Here is a 17,950-nt window from a genome sequence, read left to right as displayed (position 1 = left end):
ACTAAAGTTAATGAGGTATTTTGAACCCAGGAGGCTCCCAGTATATCGTTGTTGCATTATGAGTCAGTCTGTGAAATTTTTGAACATTTCTTACATACAAATTCTTTTAAGGTAGTCTTTCTCGAATGGAAATTGCTGGAGTATTTGTTTAAAATGCTAATTCCTGGACTTCTCATCACAAATAGTGCATATCTTGAGAATATGAATTTTAAATACCTAACCCCAAGAGATTTTAAAGCACATTTGAGTTTCAGAACCTCTGTTCCATTGTTTTGTGTAATGCAAAGAAGTTTCAAGCTGATTCAGATTATTATTCGCATGCCTCTGAGCCAATATCAGGTTGATTCTTTTTCCATTCTGCCTCCAATAATAATCGTTTGTTTTTCTTTTTTCCTTTATTTTATATATATTTTTTAATATATCTTTTTTATAGTATACTTTTATATCTTTTATATATCTTTTTATAGATATATATTTTTATATATCTTTTTTATTTTTTTTAATTTCTTTTCAGCATAACAGAATTCATTGTTTTTGCACCACACCCAGTGCTCCATGCAAATCATGCCCTCCTTAATACCCTCCACCTGGCTCCCCCAAACTCCCACCCCCTCCCCCGCCCCTTCAAAACCCTCAGATTGTTTTTCAGAGTCCATAGTCTCTCATGGTTCACCTCCCCTTCCAATTTCCCTCAACTCTGGACCTCATGCAAAAGGCAGGAATCATTACTGGACTGATTAACTCTTAAAGGGAGAGGGGTGTCCCTAGATAGGTACAGAGAACATGGATGGCACACATCTGAGTCAAATTAGGGCGAAAATAAGTATGACAAAAGTAAGGTTAGATTTCAAAACCATTTTTGAACTCATCCGGAATGAGTACCTCTATAACGCAAGGAATAACTGCATTAAAGAAAGAACAGGGTAACTTAATAGAGGTCTCCTATCTCATTCTGTGACTGTGCTTCTAGGCTCTGGTGATGAATGTGTTCATTTTATGTGACTTGCTTTGGGTAAATAACCCAGTGCCCTATCAGCTCTCCAGCCCTCGGCCAGCCGCGCTTGTGTGTGCGCTCTAATGACGGTAGAAGGTGCTTGGGGGAGGGCCTCGGGGAGGGGCCGCCCAGCGCAATCGCGCCCCTGGCACTTGCTAAGAGATTCTCAGCCTTTTCTCCGCAGCTGGCACTTGAAGACTCCACGCTTTCCCTCCAGAGGAAAGAAGCCATCTATCTAAATCAGCTGTTCTCTCCACGTCCCTCGTTTCTCTCTTCGCCAGCCGCCACCCCCACCCCTTCCATTGTGTTGTGCGTTTAGCTCTGCTTCCTGTGTAAGACCCTAACCTCATTTGTAGGAGCGGGCGTTACTGAGAATTTCGGATCCTCGAGTTGCAATGGAGCTGTACGGAAAGGTGAGCCGAAAGGAGTTCCTCCTGCATGCTCTGCGCGAAATGTCGCTTTGACGGACTTTGGGGTGTGTGTGTGTGTGTGTGTGTGTGAGCGCGCGCGCGTGCCTTGTGCGAGTGAACTACTTTCTTTATGTGTGTGCTATTCATCATCTTTCTTTCCCGTGTTTGTTGAGTGAGATTGTAAAACCGCCCCACTCTGCTTATAGATATATGTAAACTTTCCCGTTTCGGGATAAGGAGGTGTAGGGCGGAGAGTCCCAGAACGCAGCTCCGGTTTTTCTTGTATCGGGAATTAGCACAAGGTAGTGCATTTCCTAACGAGAAAATCACAGTCTAGCCACGAAGTCTGTGAGTAGAAAGGGAAAATTCCCCGCTGATACGAGCTGGAGTCACTTTCTCCTGAGCCTCGCAAAGAAATTGGCTGGGAAGCTCCGAGCGGTCACAACCAGGAGCTATTCCAAGGGAGGCGAAGGGAGGCGAAGGGAGGCTCCGCGGCCAAGTCTGACTGGAGGAGCAGCCTCTTTAAATGCTTGCTTGCCGGGAGTTGTAGTTCAAAGCTCGCGGATTTGCGAGAAAAGCTCCGCGCGTTAAGACTACAAGTCCCAGGAGCGCGCGGGGACTCCCGGCCAGTACGCGTGTGCGGCGCCAAGGAGGGGACAGCTCCGGTGCTGATGTTGGAGCCGGCTAGTGAACCCCAAGAGTGCAGAGTGTGGAACGTGGAAGGCGCGGGCTGTGCATGCTTGACCCAGCGCCCTCGCCAGCGCTGTCTTAACCAGAGAGAAAGGACATTTTGAGAACAATGAGACACGAAGCTCCCATGCAGGTGGGTCTATACAGAAAGTATGGCTTCAGGAGGAATTGAGACAGATGCTTTCTTCTCTCTCCAAGCACAAATTGTGCTCGACCGCAGGGAAGGTCTAGGTTCTGACTCGGTCTTGGGGACACCGTTGGGTTCCTCTGTGCTCTGCGGGGCTGTGATTGGGTTGTCTTGATGAGGAATAGAAGTATTTAATATCTTCCCAGGCTCCGCAGGGAGGATGTGAATGTCCGTCTAAAATGTAAACCTGAGCAAACAAAAGTCAGGGGAACAGGCGGTCTGGTATTGCCATTGATCTTCCCTCCTGGCTGGCCTGGTTTGTGATCCCGGTGCAAATGCAATGATTTCAGGTTTGGGATTGCGAGCTCTCTATAGGAGTCGGGATGGAGCGAATTCCACTTGGTTAAGGGCGCCTTAAGAAAGGCTAAGACAATGTTAGGGTCCCCAAAGTCTCTTGTCTTCAATTAGGGTCCTAGTAGTAGTATGGGGGAGAATAATAAACACATGCCAAAGGCACGGCAGCCTTTAATCTCTATCCACAAAACTAGTTTACTCTGCGTTTTGGAGACCCCCCTCTGAGGTCTCCTGAAAGGTGTGCCCATTTGTTGTACGTTCCGATTACCCATTCAGTTAGGTTTGGTTACTTCGACTTTGGTGGAAAGATGCCTCTGCCTAAGCATGTTGCTTAGGCAGATTTTGTTTTTAAGTAAAAATGAGTGGTGCTTTCTTCTTTGTATGCACAGTTAGTGTTAACATCAACCTGTGTTCATTAATCTAGCAGAGTGATCCTGTTGCCTAACAGAGGCACTTTATGAATGGGGCTGAGAAGAGAATGGAATACACATTTGGAACATGTCTCTCTTGAGAACCCACCTCTGCTGCCAAATCTAACAATATAAATATTTGTTTTTAATACTTGCTTAAACGCTTCCCAGTTGTTTTTTTCACAAATCAAAGACTTTAAACATATGCTGGTTTACTTTTAATTTATTTTATAGGTTATGTGATTTAACAGTGATATTCAGTGGAAAAAAATCTGTAGAGTTTAATTGTTTGTTGAGGGATTATATAACAGAAGCCCTCAAATTACATTATGAGTTATTGAAAATATGATTTGTTCTAAAAAACAGTGGTCCCATTGTGTATCTTCTAATATCTCTGTTTGTGACTTAGCTTTTCATTACAGACCTGATGTGAAAGGAACCTGGACAGACAATAAAGGTACAGGCTGTTGTAATCAAGATATATTGGCTTATGATAATTTTCCATTACTGGGGGTACTGCCAGGAACCAACTGGCTAAATTAATCATATTTGATTATAAGTAAACATTGACAGTAGACTTTACAAGTAGATTGTTAGTATTTAAAGTCAACCTCATATACGCACTGAAGTCTATCAAAATAGATTACTAAAAAAACTATGCTGCATCTGAATTTTTATTTTCTTAGAAGAGTTGCTTAGAATGTTCACAAGGCCATTAAAATGTAATAGACTGTATGAAATTAATGCCTTAGGAAGAATTTAAATCATTTCATATTAACTAGGTAGTAGGTACTATAATTCTCTATTTTATTCAGAACTTCAATGAATTATTGTAAAAATAGGTAATAAATTTAGTTTATTTGTAGATAAAGCTATTTTTATATTTGTATTATATTTTATTCATTGGGCTAGATTTTTGAAACTTAAAAATTAAATGTCCAAATAATATAATGAATTCTATGTATAATTTAAGAATCAAAGACTTTTTTCTGTGGTATATTTAATTAAAACACATTCACTGATTCCATTTAACAAGTAAATATTTGCTATGGTGACTCTCTATTAGGTTTTCAGATATATTATTATTCAGGGCTTCAAATATATACAATGATAGGAAGAATAAAAACTATAACCATGCTTTTATTTTCTTTAAGTGGCAAGTAATGTCTCAGTACCTATACTTCTGGAATATAATCATTTATTCCAGGTGACTTTGATACATGAAAATGCAGGAAGATAAGTAGTTGACATTTCTTTTTTATTTTCCTTTTTTAAAAAAGACTGAACCACATCATCATTTGAGATATATGCCTCCAAATTTTTTATGTAGTTTCTGAAAAATGAGTCACAAGCAAATCCTCATTTTATAGTTCATTTATCCTAAGAAATTCTTTTCCCCATTTAAAAATATTTAGTCCATTTGTTGATGTGAAACAAAACAAGCTCTTTAATTGCTGGCTTCTTTATTTATTTTCTTATTTCAAGGGAACGTTTAAAAATTATGTAATTTTTTAAAAAAGCATTTGATGTGCTTATATATATAGCTTAGTGGTCTGTTCAAGGTATATGTCTTTGATATATGAATATTTTCTGAAGAATATTTCTCTGAATTGAAGCAAAATGAGGGATAATAATTGTTTTTTTATAGTAACTATTAAAATAATACATAATAATACTCTTTGATGTCTATATTTCCTTTGTGACTAAATAACTAGGAATAGCATTTGGTAAGTGTTCCAAATAATGGGTTAGAATTTTAATGTAGGAGATGGTCATTTTGTGTTTTCTCATTCATTGAGTCCATAAATCCTGAAGGCCAAATGAAATGGGGACTAGCAGTGCTCATGACTTGAGGGCAAAACTCTGATGAACAAATTGTCATTTGATTCAAGAGCCAGAAATGAACAAATTCTAGTTTACCTAGTGCTTTGTCTGTGCCAAGCACCATTCCTTACATTCAGATCTCATTGTGTGTGTGCGTTTGTGAGAGAAAGATAGCTAGAGAGAGACACACACACACACACACACACACACACACACACGCAGAGAGAGAGAGAGAGAGAGAGAGTGTAAAACACAAAATAATCCTAGAGGTCACCATTACTCTAATTACAGTAAGGTACTGGAGCTTATTAAGATTAAATAACTTTTCCGACATGACAGAATCAAAATCTGCCAGATTTCTGTCTAGAAAGTCCGGGTTCTTTATTCTGTTATTGTGTTCCTCAAGAAGACACACAGAGGTGATGTAAAGAACAAGGGCCCTATTGATAGAGTTCGCTTTCTGTCTCTGGAATTTCAATTTCTTGCAGATATACTTATTTTCTTGCAGGACCAAAGTGGGATCCATTGTCTCTCATTAAATGCTGGTCTTTAGTGTTGTTATCTATAAAGCTTTTGGGTCATCTCATAAATGTAGAGCCTTCGAACTATTTAGGAAATTAAAACAAACAAAAAAACATTTACCCTAAGCATGAAGCAGAGTGTGTGTGTGGGGGGGAAGGTTGCTTGACTAAAAATGAGGAGGATTGAAGAAAGAATATAGATGTATGCTAAAGATGAAGTTGAGGTAAAAGCTATAATAGATATTAAATATAGTCATGCTTTATACAAAAGCAACTCACAAAGGATTATAATCTAAATATCACTGTTTCATTTGGCTATGAAATGACATGGCATTCTGACCAAATCTAACCTTGGGATGATCCTTTTATCTTTATAAGAAATGAAAATTTAGTCTTCACCCCTTACAGAAACAGAGAAAACTCCTAGTTGACATAAAGACTTTCTGACTCTATTTAAACAAATTCTGGAAGCGTTTGTCTTTCTTCTGTAAAAGAAAGTGGAGTATAGAAAGGGGCATTAACTGAAAAGTAAAAATAAAACTTCATGATCTAAGAATCATTTTCCTTTTCCACTTTTTCAGTCTAAGAAGTTGTAGATTTATTGCATGGTGTAATCACAGTTTTGCTTTGCCACTCTAAGCTCATAGTGGAACTGAAAAATCCCTTTCCTGGCCATCATATTCCAAAATATATATATATTTTTATGTGTAGGAATGGGTTTTCCTAGGACTGGTGATACACAAAAGAGACCCAATCTAACAGTTGTGTTACCTCAAAAGTGTATAGGTAAAGGATTATCCAAACATTTTCTTCTTCTTTTTTTAATTCATTAATTGGTTTCAGAGGATCTACAAGAACAATCTTAGTAGGTAACCATGACATGTGAAGGTGAAATCTTTTAGATTTACTTGGAATTAGGTAGATTTCAGAATTTTTTCATTTATTTACAGTTTTTAGATATTAATGTACATTGAAGTACGCAAATTTTAAGTGAGCAATTTTGTGATTTTTGATACATGGATATACCTGTGTAACACACACTATTATAAAGATATAAAACATTTCCAACCAACCCCAGAAGTTCTTTCATTCATATTTTTTTCTAGTTAATTCCTTGACTTAAAGTCTTGACTCTTTTTTAATCATAAAACAGCTTGATTTATTCTAGAGCTTTATGTAGTTCTGTGAAACGTACAATAAAACATTAGTAGAATATGCACTATCTACTCTTGAGTCTTTCTTATTTTGCTTAGGATATGGGATTAATCTATGTTGTTGCATGTATCAATAATCATTCCTTTTTATTGATGCATATTATACTTTTGTATTAATCTACCATACTTCCATACTTGTAAAATCCATTCCCCAGTTGGTGGATTTTAAAAGGTAATTTCCAATTTGGTCCTGTTATTGTTAAGGCTATAAGCAGTATCATATTGGTCTTTTGTAATATGCTTTCATTTCTCCTGGATAAATACCCAGAAGTAAAATTGTTGGGGTAAAGGGCAAGTGTATGTTTAACTGTAAAAAAGTCAAATGGTAGTACTTCTTACTAGCAATGTATGAATGAGTGTTCCAGTAGCTTTACAATCCTCAGCATATGGTGTCAGTTATCTTTTTAATTTTGGTCACTTTAATGGGTGTTTTGTGGTATCTCACTGTGATTTGAATTTGCATTTTCCTGATGTCCAGTGATTTTGGCACATTTCCATGTGTTTACTGGTCATTTATATAACTACTTTTATTAAAGTTTTCTTTAGCGATTTGTTCTTATGGAAGGTTGTTTTATTGTTTACTTGTAGGCCTTTATATAAATTTGAAGCTAGTTCTTTGTCCTATCTATCTATCTATCTATATGTCTATACATATATATATATACATATGCATATATCTAATGTGTTAATGTATTAATATAAATGTATATATTTAAAAATATTTTGTTATTCTATAGCTTGAATACTCATATTCTTAATAGTGTCTTGATGAATTTTTTAAAATTTGGATGAAATCTAGGTTATTCATTATAGATGGACTCTCTATATATATCTGGACTATACACTTCCTTTGATTTGTTTGTTATGACTATGTTCTAAGACCTTGCTACATTTATTTATTTCTAGTGGGTTTTTTAGATTGCTTAAGAATTTCTACAGAAACAGTAGTATCATTTGCAAATAAAAGCAGTTTACTTCTTCCTTTCCAGTAACTTCCGTTCTCCCCCCCCCCCCCATCTTATTCCACAGAGTAGGATGTCCAGTACAATGTTGAGTAGAAATGAGGAGTAGACATCATTATCTTGTTCTCACTCTTAGGGGGAAAGCCTTACATCTTTCACCATTTAGTAGGAACTTAGCTGTAGTAGTTTTGTTGTTTTTGCTGTTGTTGTTATGGGTATGATACCCTTTTTATACTGAGAAAGTTTCTTTTGATTGCTAATTTGCTGAGAGTATTTGTTTTTAGCATTCAATGCATGTTGAATTTTGTCAAATATTTTTCCTGCATCTGTTGTGGTAATTGCATAATGAGTTTCCTGTATCTTGTTGCTTATATTTATTTATTTATTATTATTATTTTTTAATGGCTGTCTTGTTTATTAACATCCCCAGCTATCCCCCTGACCTTCCACCCTTCCTCTTTGTGCACCTCCTTCCACTACTGCCTAAACCCTTGGAGTTGGAAATACATTTCTAGAGGGTCCTGTTTTTTTATTATTATTTTTTTAGCTTAAAAAAATTTTTTTTAATTAATATATAATGTATTATTTGCCCTAGGGGCACAGGTCTGTGAATCATCAGGCTTACACACTTCACAGCACTCACTATAGTACATACCCTTCCCAATGTCCATAACCCAACCACCTTCTCCATACCCTCCTTTCCCCGGCAACCCTCAGTTTGTTTTGTGAGATTAAGAGTCTCTTATGATTTGTCTCACTCCCAATCCCATTATATTGATTTATTTTTTAGTTAATCTGGCATTCCTTAGATAAACCTCAATTAGCTATGATGTATTGTTTTTTCTGCGTATCATTGGATTCAGTTTGATCATATTTCTTTGAGGATTTTTGCATTTAAATTCATGATGGATATTGGTATATGATTTTCTTGTAATGTTTTTATGATATTACAATATTGGAGTTATGCAGGCCTTTTAAAACAAACTGAAAATTGTTCTTTTCACTACAGTTTTCTAAATGATTTTGGTGTCTGAGATTGGTATATTTGGGTTCATAAAGTATTTGATAGACTTCATAAATGGAACCATTGGAACCTGGAGTTTACTTTGTGGAAAAAAAATTTTTAAAAACTTCAGTTATCAAAATATATACAATATCTCTATCATTCAACTATTTATTCTTTCTATCTATCTATCTATCTATCTATGCATTTGTTGATCGATCTGTCATCTATAATTTATCTCCCTTTATTATACTGTGGTATGCAGAATAGCTCCCTCCCTCCTCCAAGGATATCTATGGCTTAATCCTTGAAACAATCCCTGGAATAAATTATATTACATAACAAAAGGGACTTTGTGGATGTAGTGAATGTTACATACTTTAAAATAGGGAAGTTAATTTGGATTATCAGGTGGGTTCAATCTAATCACATGAGTTGTTAAGAGCAGAGAAGTTTCTCTGGCTGCAGTCAGAGAGATGTGGAAGAAGGGAAAGTCAAAGATTTTGAAGCATGAGACTTGCTGGCCTAAAGAAGTCAATACATCAAGAAAATAGGCATCTTAGTCCTACAACCACAAGCAAGTGAGTTCTACCAACAACCTGAATGAGCTTAGAGGTAGAATTTTCCTCAGAGCCTCCAGATAAGAACCAATCCAGCCAACACATTGATTTTGGCATTGTAAGGCCTTAGCATAGTGAGCAGTGTACCCAGCTGAGTCACACTGTGTCCAGACTTCTTACTCAAATAGTTTTTTGGTGCTGTAAATATCTGTTTTAGCAGCAGTAGAAAAAGTAATTATGCACATATATGTTTTCTATTTCATCTTGGGTCAGTTTTGTTAAATTTTATTTGTTGCCTAATTTTTCAAATTTACTGACAAAGTTATTCAAAATATTTTATTATTTTTTAATTTTTCTAAGATCTATAAGGATATCTCCTCTTTAATTTGTATTTTTGACAATTTGAGTTCTCCCCCTTTCTCTTTCTTCGTATGTTACTAGATGTTTATCAATGCCATTATTATCCTCAAATAACCTTTTTTAACCTTTGCCTTTGTAAACATTTTTGTTGCTTATTTTGTATTTTACTGATTTGGGCTGTTTATTTGTTTATATAAATTTTTAAAAAGATTTTTTAAAAAAATTATTCATTTGAGACAGAGAGATACAGAGAGAGAGAGAGAGAGAGAGACCACGAGCAGGGGGAGAGGCAGAGAGAAAGGATGAAGCAGGCTCCCTGCTGAGCAGGGACCCTGATGCAGGACTCAATTCCAGGACCCTGGGATCATGACCTGAGCTAAAAGCAGGCACTTAATGACTAAATCAGGTGTCCCAGATTTAGGCTTTTTAAAAATAACTGTGTTACTTATACTGTAGTAGGATCTTTTCTTTATCAGTATCCTTAGAGTAGAAATTTAGATCCCTGAGTTTAAATATTTCTTTTTTCTAATAAACATAACCATGTAAAATAATAAAGCTCCATCTAAGTACTACTTTAGCTGACACTCATAAATTTCTGAGTGTAGTATTTGCATTGTATTTTATTTCCAATTCTTTGCTCCTTTCTTTGTGATGTTTACCTTAATCCATGGGTTTAGGTATGTTGTTATTTTCCAAATATCTGCTTATTTTCCAGATATTTTATTGATACTGATGTCTAAGTAATGTCTTTTGCAACCAGAGAATATACTGTTTAAGATTTCAATCTTTTGAAAATTTTGGACTTGTTTTTATGTCAGAATGTGGTCTAACTTTATGAACACTCTATGTGCATTCTGCATGTGGCATGTGAGACACAATCATTGATGAAGTCAATTAAATCATGGTATTGTATAGTGTTGCTAAAATCATACATAGACCTACTGATTTTTGGTCTAATTGGTCTAATTACTCTATCAATTACTGAGGAAAAAACCTCCAATTATGATTTTTAATTTATCTATTTCTCCTTTTAGTTATTTCAGTTTTTACTTCATATTTTTGAACTTCCTCTTATGAGATATACACACTTTGTAACTGTGTCTTCAAAAAAATTTTCCTTTTTTTTATTGTGAAATGTTCCTTTATATCTCTGGTAATGGTTCCTTGTCTTAATGTGTATTTAACCTGATATTAATATACTCTTGCTTCCTTACCAGTGTGAGATACATATATATATATATATATATATATATATATATATATATATATATATTCATACTTTCACTTTTAATTTCTATGTGTCTTTATATTTAAAGTATGAATCTTGTGGTCAGAATAGAGTCGAGCCTTACATTTTTAGCCAGTCTGGAAGATCTCTGCCTTTTAATTGAATTTTTGTCTGTCTTCATGTTTTATAGTTATTGGTATGGTTGGTTTTAAAGTTACCTTTTTGCTATTTGTTTTTTATTTATTAAATGTGGATTTTTGTTACTCTGTTTCTTCTTTTTTTGTCTTATTTTGTTTAATTACTTAATTACTTAATTCTTAAGAGAGAAGAGAAATTAAGGAGTCGACCCAGGATGTGATCTATTTTGGACAATATTCCATGTTCCATGTGCACTAGAGAAGAATGTGAATTCTGTTGCTTTGGGATGGAATGTTCTGAATATATTTGTGATGTCTATCTAGCCCAGTGTGTCATTTAAGGCCTTTATTTCCTTGTTGATCTTTTACTTGGGTGATCTGACCACTGCAGTGAGGGGGATATGTTAGAGTCCCCTACTATTATTGTATTATTGTCAATGTGTTTCTTTGATTTTGTTATTATTTGGCTTATATAGTTAGCTGCTCCCATGTTAGGGGCATAGATATTTAAAATCGTTAGATCTTCTTGTTGGACAGACCCTTTCAGTATGATATAGTGTCCTTCCTCATCTCTTCTTATAGTCTTTGGCTTAAAATCTAATTGATCTGATGTAAGATTGCTACTCCAGCTTTCTTTTGATGCCCATTATCATAGTAAATTGTTTTCCACCCCCTCACTTTAAATCTGGAAGTGTCTTCGGGTCTAAAAGGAGTTTCCTGTAGACATATGCCTGTGTCTTTTGATTGGGGGATTTAGACCATTTACATTCAGGGTAACTATTGAAAGATAGGAGTTTAGTGCCATTGTATTGCCTGTAAGGTGACTGTTACTATATATTGTCTCTGTTCCTTTTTGGTCTATGTTACTTTTAGGCTCTCTCTTTGCTTAGAGGATCCCTTTCAATATTTCCTGTAGGTTTGGTTTGGTGTTTGCAGATTCTTTTAGTTTTTGTTTGTGCTGGAGGCTTTTAATCTCTCCTTCTATTTTCAATGATAACCTAGCTGGATATAGTATTCTTGGCTGCATAATGTTCTCATTTAGTGCTCTGAATATATCATGCCAGTTCTTTCTGGCCAGCCAGGTCTCTATGGATAAGTCTGGGCCAATCTAATATTTCTGCCATTATATGTTACAGATTTCTTGTCCTGAGCTGCTTTCAGGATTTCTCTTTGTTGCTAATACTTGTAAATTTTAGTGGACCTATTTTTATTGATTTTTTTTAAATTTTTTTTATTTTTTATAAACATATATTTTTATCCCCAGGGGTACAGGTCTGTGAGTCGCCAGGTTTACACACTTCACAGCACTCACCAAAGCACATACCCTCCCCAATGTCCATAATCCCACCTTCTTCTCCCAACCCCCCTCCCCCCCAGCAACCCTCAGTTTGTTTTGTGAGATTAAGAGTCACTTATGGTTTGTCTCCCTCCCAATCCCATCTTGTTTCATTGATTCTTCTCCTACCCACTTAAGCTCCCATGTTGCATCACCACTTCCTCATATCAGGGAGATCATATGATAGTTGTCTTTCTCTGCTTGACTTATTTCGCTAAGCATGATACGCTCTAGTTCCATCCATGTTGTCATAAATGGCAAGATTTCATTTCTTTTGATGGCTGCATAGTATTCCATTGTGATTTTTTGAGGGAGATTCTCTGTGCCTCCTGGATTTTGATGCTTGTTCCCTTTGTCATATTAGGGAAATTATCAACTATAATTTGCTCCAGTGTACCCTCTACATCTTTCTCCTTTTTCTGGGATACCAGTTATTGTTTTTTTTTTTGTTTTTTTTTTTTTGTTTTTGTCTTATGGTATCACTTATATCTCAAATTCTTCCCACATGGTCCAGTAGTTGTTTGACTCTCTTTTGCTCAACTTCTTTATTTTCTGTCATTTGGTCTTCTATATCACTAATTCTCTCTTCTGCCTCATTTTTCCTAGCAGTAAGAGCCTCCATTTTTGATTGCACCTCAATAATATATTTATTGATTTAAATTTGGTTAGATTTTTGTTCCTTCATTCCTCCAGAAAGGGCCTTTATTTCTCCAGACAGGGTTTCTCTAATAATCTTCCATGCATTTTTTGAGCCCAGCTAGCATCTTGATAATCATCATTCTGAACTCTAATTCTGACATATTACCAATGTCCATATTGATTGTGTCCCTAGCCATCAATACTGCCTCTTGTGTTTTGTTTTGCTTTTTTGTTTGTTTTTGGTTTTTTTTTTGTGCTGAGTTTTTCCACCTTGTTATTTTATCCAGATAACAATATATGATCGAGAGAATAAAATACTGAAAGAGTGACAAAGACCTCAGAAAAGTATACTCTAACCAAATCAGAAGAGATCCAAAACCAGGGGGAGAATAAAAGGGGTAAAAAAAACTATCTATTTATATATCTATCTGTATATATATATATATATATATATATATATATATATATATATATATATTTATTATACCAGTGAATAGAACGGGGCCACCCACTTGATTTTGGGTATAGTGTGGTCTCTTAGAAGAAACTATCTTCCAAAATTTTAATGAAAGGAGTGCCTGGGTGGCTCAGTGGGTTAAGCCGCTGCCTTCGGCTCAGGTCATGATCTCAGGGTCCTGGGATCGAGTACCGCATTGGGCTCTCTGCTCGGCAGGGAGCCTGCTTCCCTCTCTCTCTCTCTCTCTGCCTACCTCTCCATCTACTTGTGATTTCTCTCTGTCAAATAAATAAATAAAATCTTAAAAAAAAGAGCAAAATTTTAATCAAAGAAAAATTTATATATATACAAAAATATGGGTAAACATGATGAAGGGATGGAATATGACTAAAGATGAAAATTTTTAAAAGATTCAAAAAAAGGAATTGATAACATAAGTTGGTTTGGAAAAAAAAAAAGAAAGAGGAGAGAATGTGATCAGGCTGAAGACTAGAACAAAGCTATGTGTTAGATTTCGGTTATGTTTTGTCCTATTAGAAGAAATTTTATCCAAAGTTTAAAAAAAAAAGAAAACCCTATATGTATTAAAAAAAGAAAAAGGTTAAATACCATAAAATGATAAAATATGGGTATAACAATGAAAATATTAAAAGATTTTTTAAAAAAGACATTGTTAAGATAAGATAGTTAAAAATGTTAAAAGAGGAAAGAGGAAAAGTTAAAAAAATAGAATAAGAAAAAAATTTTTAAAAATTAACTTTGCAATACTACAGGATCATGGGAAAAAAGCCATGAATTCTATGCATTGCTTTCCCCTAGTTCTGGTGTTCTGCAGTTCTTGTTGATTGCTGAAGTTGGTCTTGGCTGGATGTTCTTGCTGATCCTCTCTGGGGGGAACCTGTTCCAGTGATTCTCAAATGTCTTTGCCCAAGGCGGAATTGCACTGCCCTTGCCATGGGCCAGGCTAAGTAATCTGCTTGGGTTCACTTTCAGGAGCTATTGTACCTTGAATGCTTTCTGTGGCTTTGGAGGTTGGGAATGAAAATGGTGGCCTTCCAGTCTCAGGCCCAGAGGAGCTGAGAGCTCGGGACCCTACTCTTCAGCGCACCCTTAGAGAAAAGCAGTCAATCCCTCCTATCTCCCTGGTCTCCAGCTACACTCTGTGCTTCCCTGGCCGGTGGTCAAGCATCTCTATCTCTGGCACTGGCCTCGTTTGGAGTCTCCAAACCTAGCAGATTCCTGCTGCCTACTCCTGCGCTGCTCCTCCCAGAGAAGGAAAGAGGGGCTCTCTGGATCTGACCCTTGTGGGGGTCCAAGCTGGAAGAACAGTGGCATGATTGTATCTCAGATCATGGTTTAAGGAAACTCTGAGCTGAGAGCCCCTCCTCAGCTCTGTCTCTATAGCCGGCTTCTCCATTCTGATACCTGGCAGCTCTGCCACATTCAGACACCCCCAGTCTTTCTTTGACCCATGGGACCTAAGACCTTACTGTCTATGTGACGGCTCCACCCCCACTTAGCCTCTGGAGCAATGTCCCTCAGTGGAGCAGACTTCTGAACCTTCTGATTTTGTGCCAAGAGCCGGCCCCTCCCTCACGGTCTATCTTCCCGTTGCTTCCCATTCATTTCTCTGCAAGTCCCACCTTCCAGAAAATGGCTGATTTTCTGTTTCTAGAATTGCTGTTCTTCTCTTCTATCTCCTGTTGAGTTTGGAACAGTTTGATAACTATCTAGCTGAATTCCTAGGACCTAATGAGATTTCAGTCTGCTACTCCTCTGCCATCTTGCTTCCTCCTCCTGTTTTGCCTACATTTTTGAATGATAGTTTTGCTGCATATTAAACATTTAGTTGCTTCCCCCCCCCCTTCAGCATTTTAGGTTATTTCATTGTCTGCTGATCTCTATCATGATGTGAAGTCAGCTGTTCTTTATATTGTTGGACCCTTCTTTGGTATTTGTCCCTTTTTCTGTTTTCTATTCAACTTTGAATTTGAACAGTTTGTCTGTAAGGTGCCTAGATGTATTTTTCTTTATATTTAGTTAGCGTAGTGGTTAAGGAGGTTCTAATAGATGTAGGTTCATGTTTTTCACCAAATTTGAAAAATATTTATGTATTATATCTTCAAATATTTTCCCATCCCATTATTGACTCCTTTTTCTATCAGAGGCTCTAATTGCATCTCTGTTAATTTTCAGATACTGTTCAAAAATCGGTGAGGTTCTATTAATTTTTTTTTCTTTCTCTTAAATAGTGTAGTTCCTGTTGATTTATCTAAAGGTCATGGACTCTTCTGCCACCTGTGACTTTTGTTAAGCCCACTGAAGTACTCTTCATTTCAGTTAACTTACTTTTCCTAGGTTTAATGTTGGCTTCTTTTACAATACAAACATGTCAAGAAAGAATGCACATAAGCCCTTGGGATGAGGTGTTTGAGTACTGGAAGGGTTTAATAGGATTTATTTCTGGTATTGTGCAGAAACCAAGAAAACACTGTGAGCTTCTCATAGAAACAGTGAGTTAGAAATGTAAATAATAGTATTAGTGATTTGATTATTCCATGTAGATTTCTGGGAAATAAATTATGTTTACATTTTAATTTCTATCATTGTATTTTTATTCTTTATTGACTTTGCCATGCTACATTTTTTTCTTTGTGTTTGAAAATAAAATTGTGGGCTTTATGACACTTTCAAAAATTTGAACAAAGTGTAAAATTGTAAAAATAAAATCATTTTAAGAGTTGCTTTATTTTGCCAACTAATATATTCCTATCATCTTCAACTCTGTAGAAACAAAATGCCTTTTCAAACACCAACATGTTTCTGATTGGTTTGAAGCATTATGTCAGTTTTATTGGAGTCATGAAATATTTTTCTGTCTACTAAATGATGAAACCATAAGGGTGAATGCTCTAGATCTTCAGTTGTTCAGGGAATGGTAGAAGATATGGTTATGGTTCCCTGAAATACTCTCCAATAAGCTGATTGAATTGGATCCAGTATTAGGAATTTTGATCCAACAAGCCTTTAAGAGTCTTATTTTGTGCCTACTTGACCCCCTGACTGAGAAAAACCTGGCACCATTATCACTTTGCTTCTACATGGTCAGCTTTTATGGTGTGGGAACCCAAATCATAATGTAATTTTAAGATGTAAGGCATTGAGCCTCTCATTGTTAGTCTGCCTGCTTTCAGTTTACTTTACCCATCAAGGGTATTGTTAGTCTTTCAGTGGCTCAGATGCATCTCTGATTCTCATCTACTTGAGAAACTTGCAAGCCAATGTTGATAATTTCTGTTTCAATGGCCATAGCTTTAGGAGCCTTATAGGGCTTGGAGAAAGAATTTATGTACCAATTAACACAATGGTGTTGTGGTGGTTGCAATGAAAGATGGGTTTTCTTTTGAATGTTGTAATTCACCAAGCACTTGTTTGAGTGGTAGAACTGATGAAAAGAGACAACAGGAATAGTAGCAATAGCTTTTGAAAGAAAAGCTGGGATGATTGTGACTACCAAAACTGCTCTGTAAGTCATTCTAATTGGTGGACCTGCACAGTATAGAAACACAAGTGCATAAACTAATAACCCACCTAGTTTCTCAAGAATGGTTCGGATGGGGAAAAAAAAAAAAAGAATGGTTCAAATAGTCCCTTTGTGTCATAAGTGCATGGACAATAGGCTATATATGCCCCTATATGTGACCTACCTTGATGAGTGATAATAAAGGATTTGGAAGAAATCTTTATAGCAGATCTCTGCAGGTATTTTTCAAGGGCTTAAGCCTTTAATATTTTTTAAATGTTTAATGTTTTAAAAATTTTTAGTGATAAAAATTCCTTAGGTAATACATATATTAATATTAAGATCTAGGCTTTTTCCCCCCCAGTGGGAATGTTTAGAGTATTTTACTAAGTATTTTTAAGAGAGGCTTTTCATTATACCACAGAGTACTGGGTTTATCTATTCTATTTAGTTTTTATTTTCTTCTCAGGAAGAGATATTCTTACAAGAAATATTCTTTATTTTGTAGTTTTAGCTTGGACACTGGCCTCCTGTATCTGTCAGGTGCTTTCTTGTGGAATGAGGGGAAGTAAAGTCCAAATGTATGTTATTTTTAAAAATGACTGATTGAGACAATCAAGGCCAACTCTCACAGAGCTGAGCAGAATAGAGCCACATGTGCTCTGAAAACATGATTATTGCTTCTTACAATGCCGTGCTTGCTCATACTCTGATGGAAATTCACAGTGAGTTATATCACTGGCCCTTAGAAAGTTCTAGATCTTGCCATAGCTAAAATAATTAACACATTTTCCAGAAATCAGCTTATCTGAGCAGGCTGGGCATTCTAGAGTATAGACTTCTTTGCAGAGTCAATATTATGGTGATGAGATCTCTTGTCACTCTTGGCAGAAGGGATGTCTGGTGAAGAGTGCTAGGATCCCATTTTCCACACCCTGGGGTTCTTAGCTGAAATGTCAGATTACTCAGTCTCCCCTTACATGTATCCCTGATACCTTGACAATGTACACCTGCCCTGGCTTCCATGTGGATATTTGCTAATTCAGTGAATTCTAAACCTAAATAGTCAAAAGAATCACATGGGATGCTGAAAAATTGTAGATGCCTGGGCCCGCATTGGATATTTTAATTCTGCAGAATTCAGGTACAGTTCCCTAGTTTTGGGACTCTCAGATCTAATGTATCCTATGAGAATTTAGTT

The 17,950-nt window shown here is 36.2% G+C and overlaps 1 protein-coding gene across 2 annotated transcripts in view; it reads left to right on the top strand.

Annotated features, from left to right (window-relative positions):
* Positions 1-1,059: 1,059 nt before the first annotated feature.
* The window catches only part of RAB3C (RAB3C, member RAS oncogene family), a 297,175-nt gene continuing 280,284 nt past the window's right edge, over positions 1,060-17,950 (top strand). Inside the window, exon 1 of one of the 2 annotated variants that reach the window (XM_082725945.1) lies at positions 1,060-1,407. In XM_082725945.1, the coding sequence (XP_082582071.1) occupies positions 1,390-1,407 (18 nt within the window). In that variant the 5' untranslated portion in view covers positions 1,060-1,389. Of the gene's footprint in view, positions 1,408-2,025; positions 2,228-17,950 lie in introns of those variants that run through there. The other variant, XM_082725944.1, reaches the window with a different exon arrangement.

Source organism: Mustela nivalis, assembly GCF_964662115.1.
Source record: "Mustela nivalis genome assembly, chromosome: 3".
Classification (NCBI taxonomy): domain Eukaryota; kingdom Metazoa; phylum Chordata; class Mammalia; order Carnivora; family Mustelidae; genus Mustela; species Mustela nivalis.
This window is presented reverse-complemented; position numbering and strand designations above follow the sequence as displayed.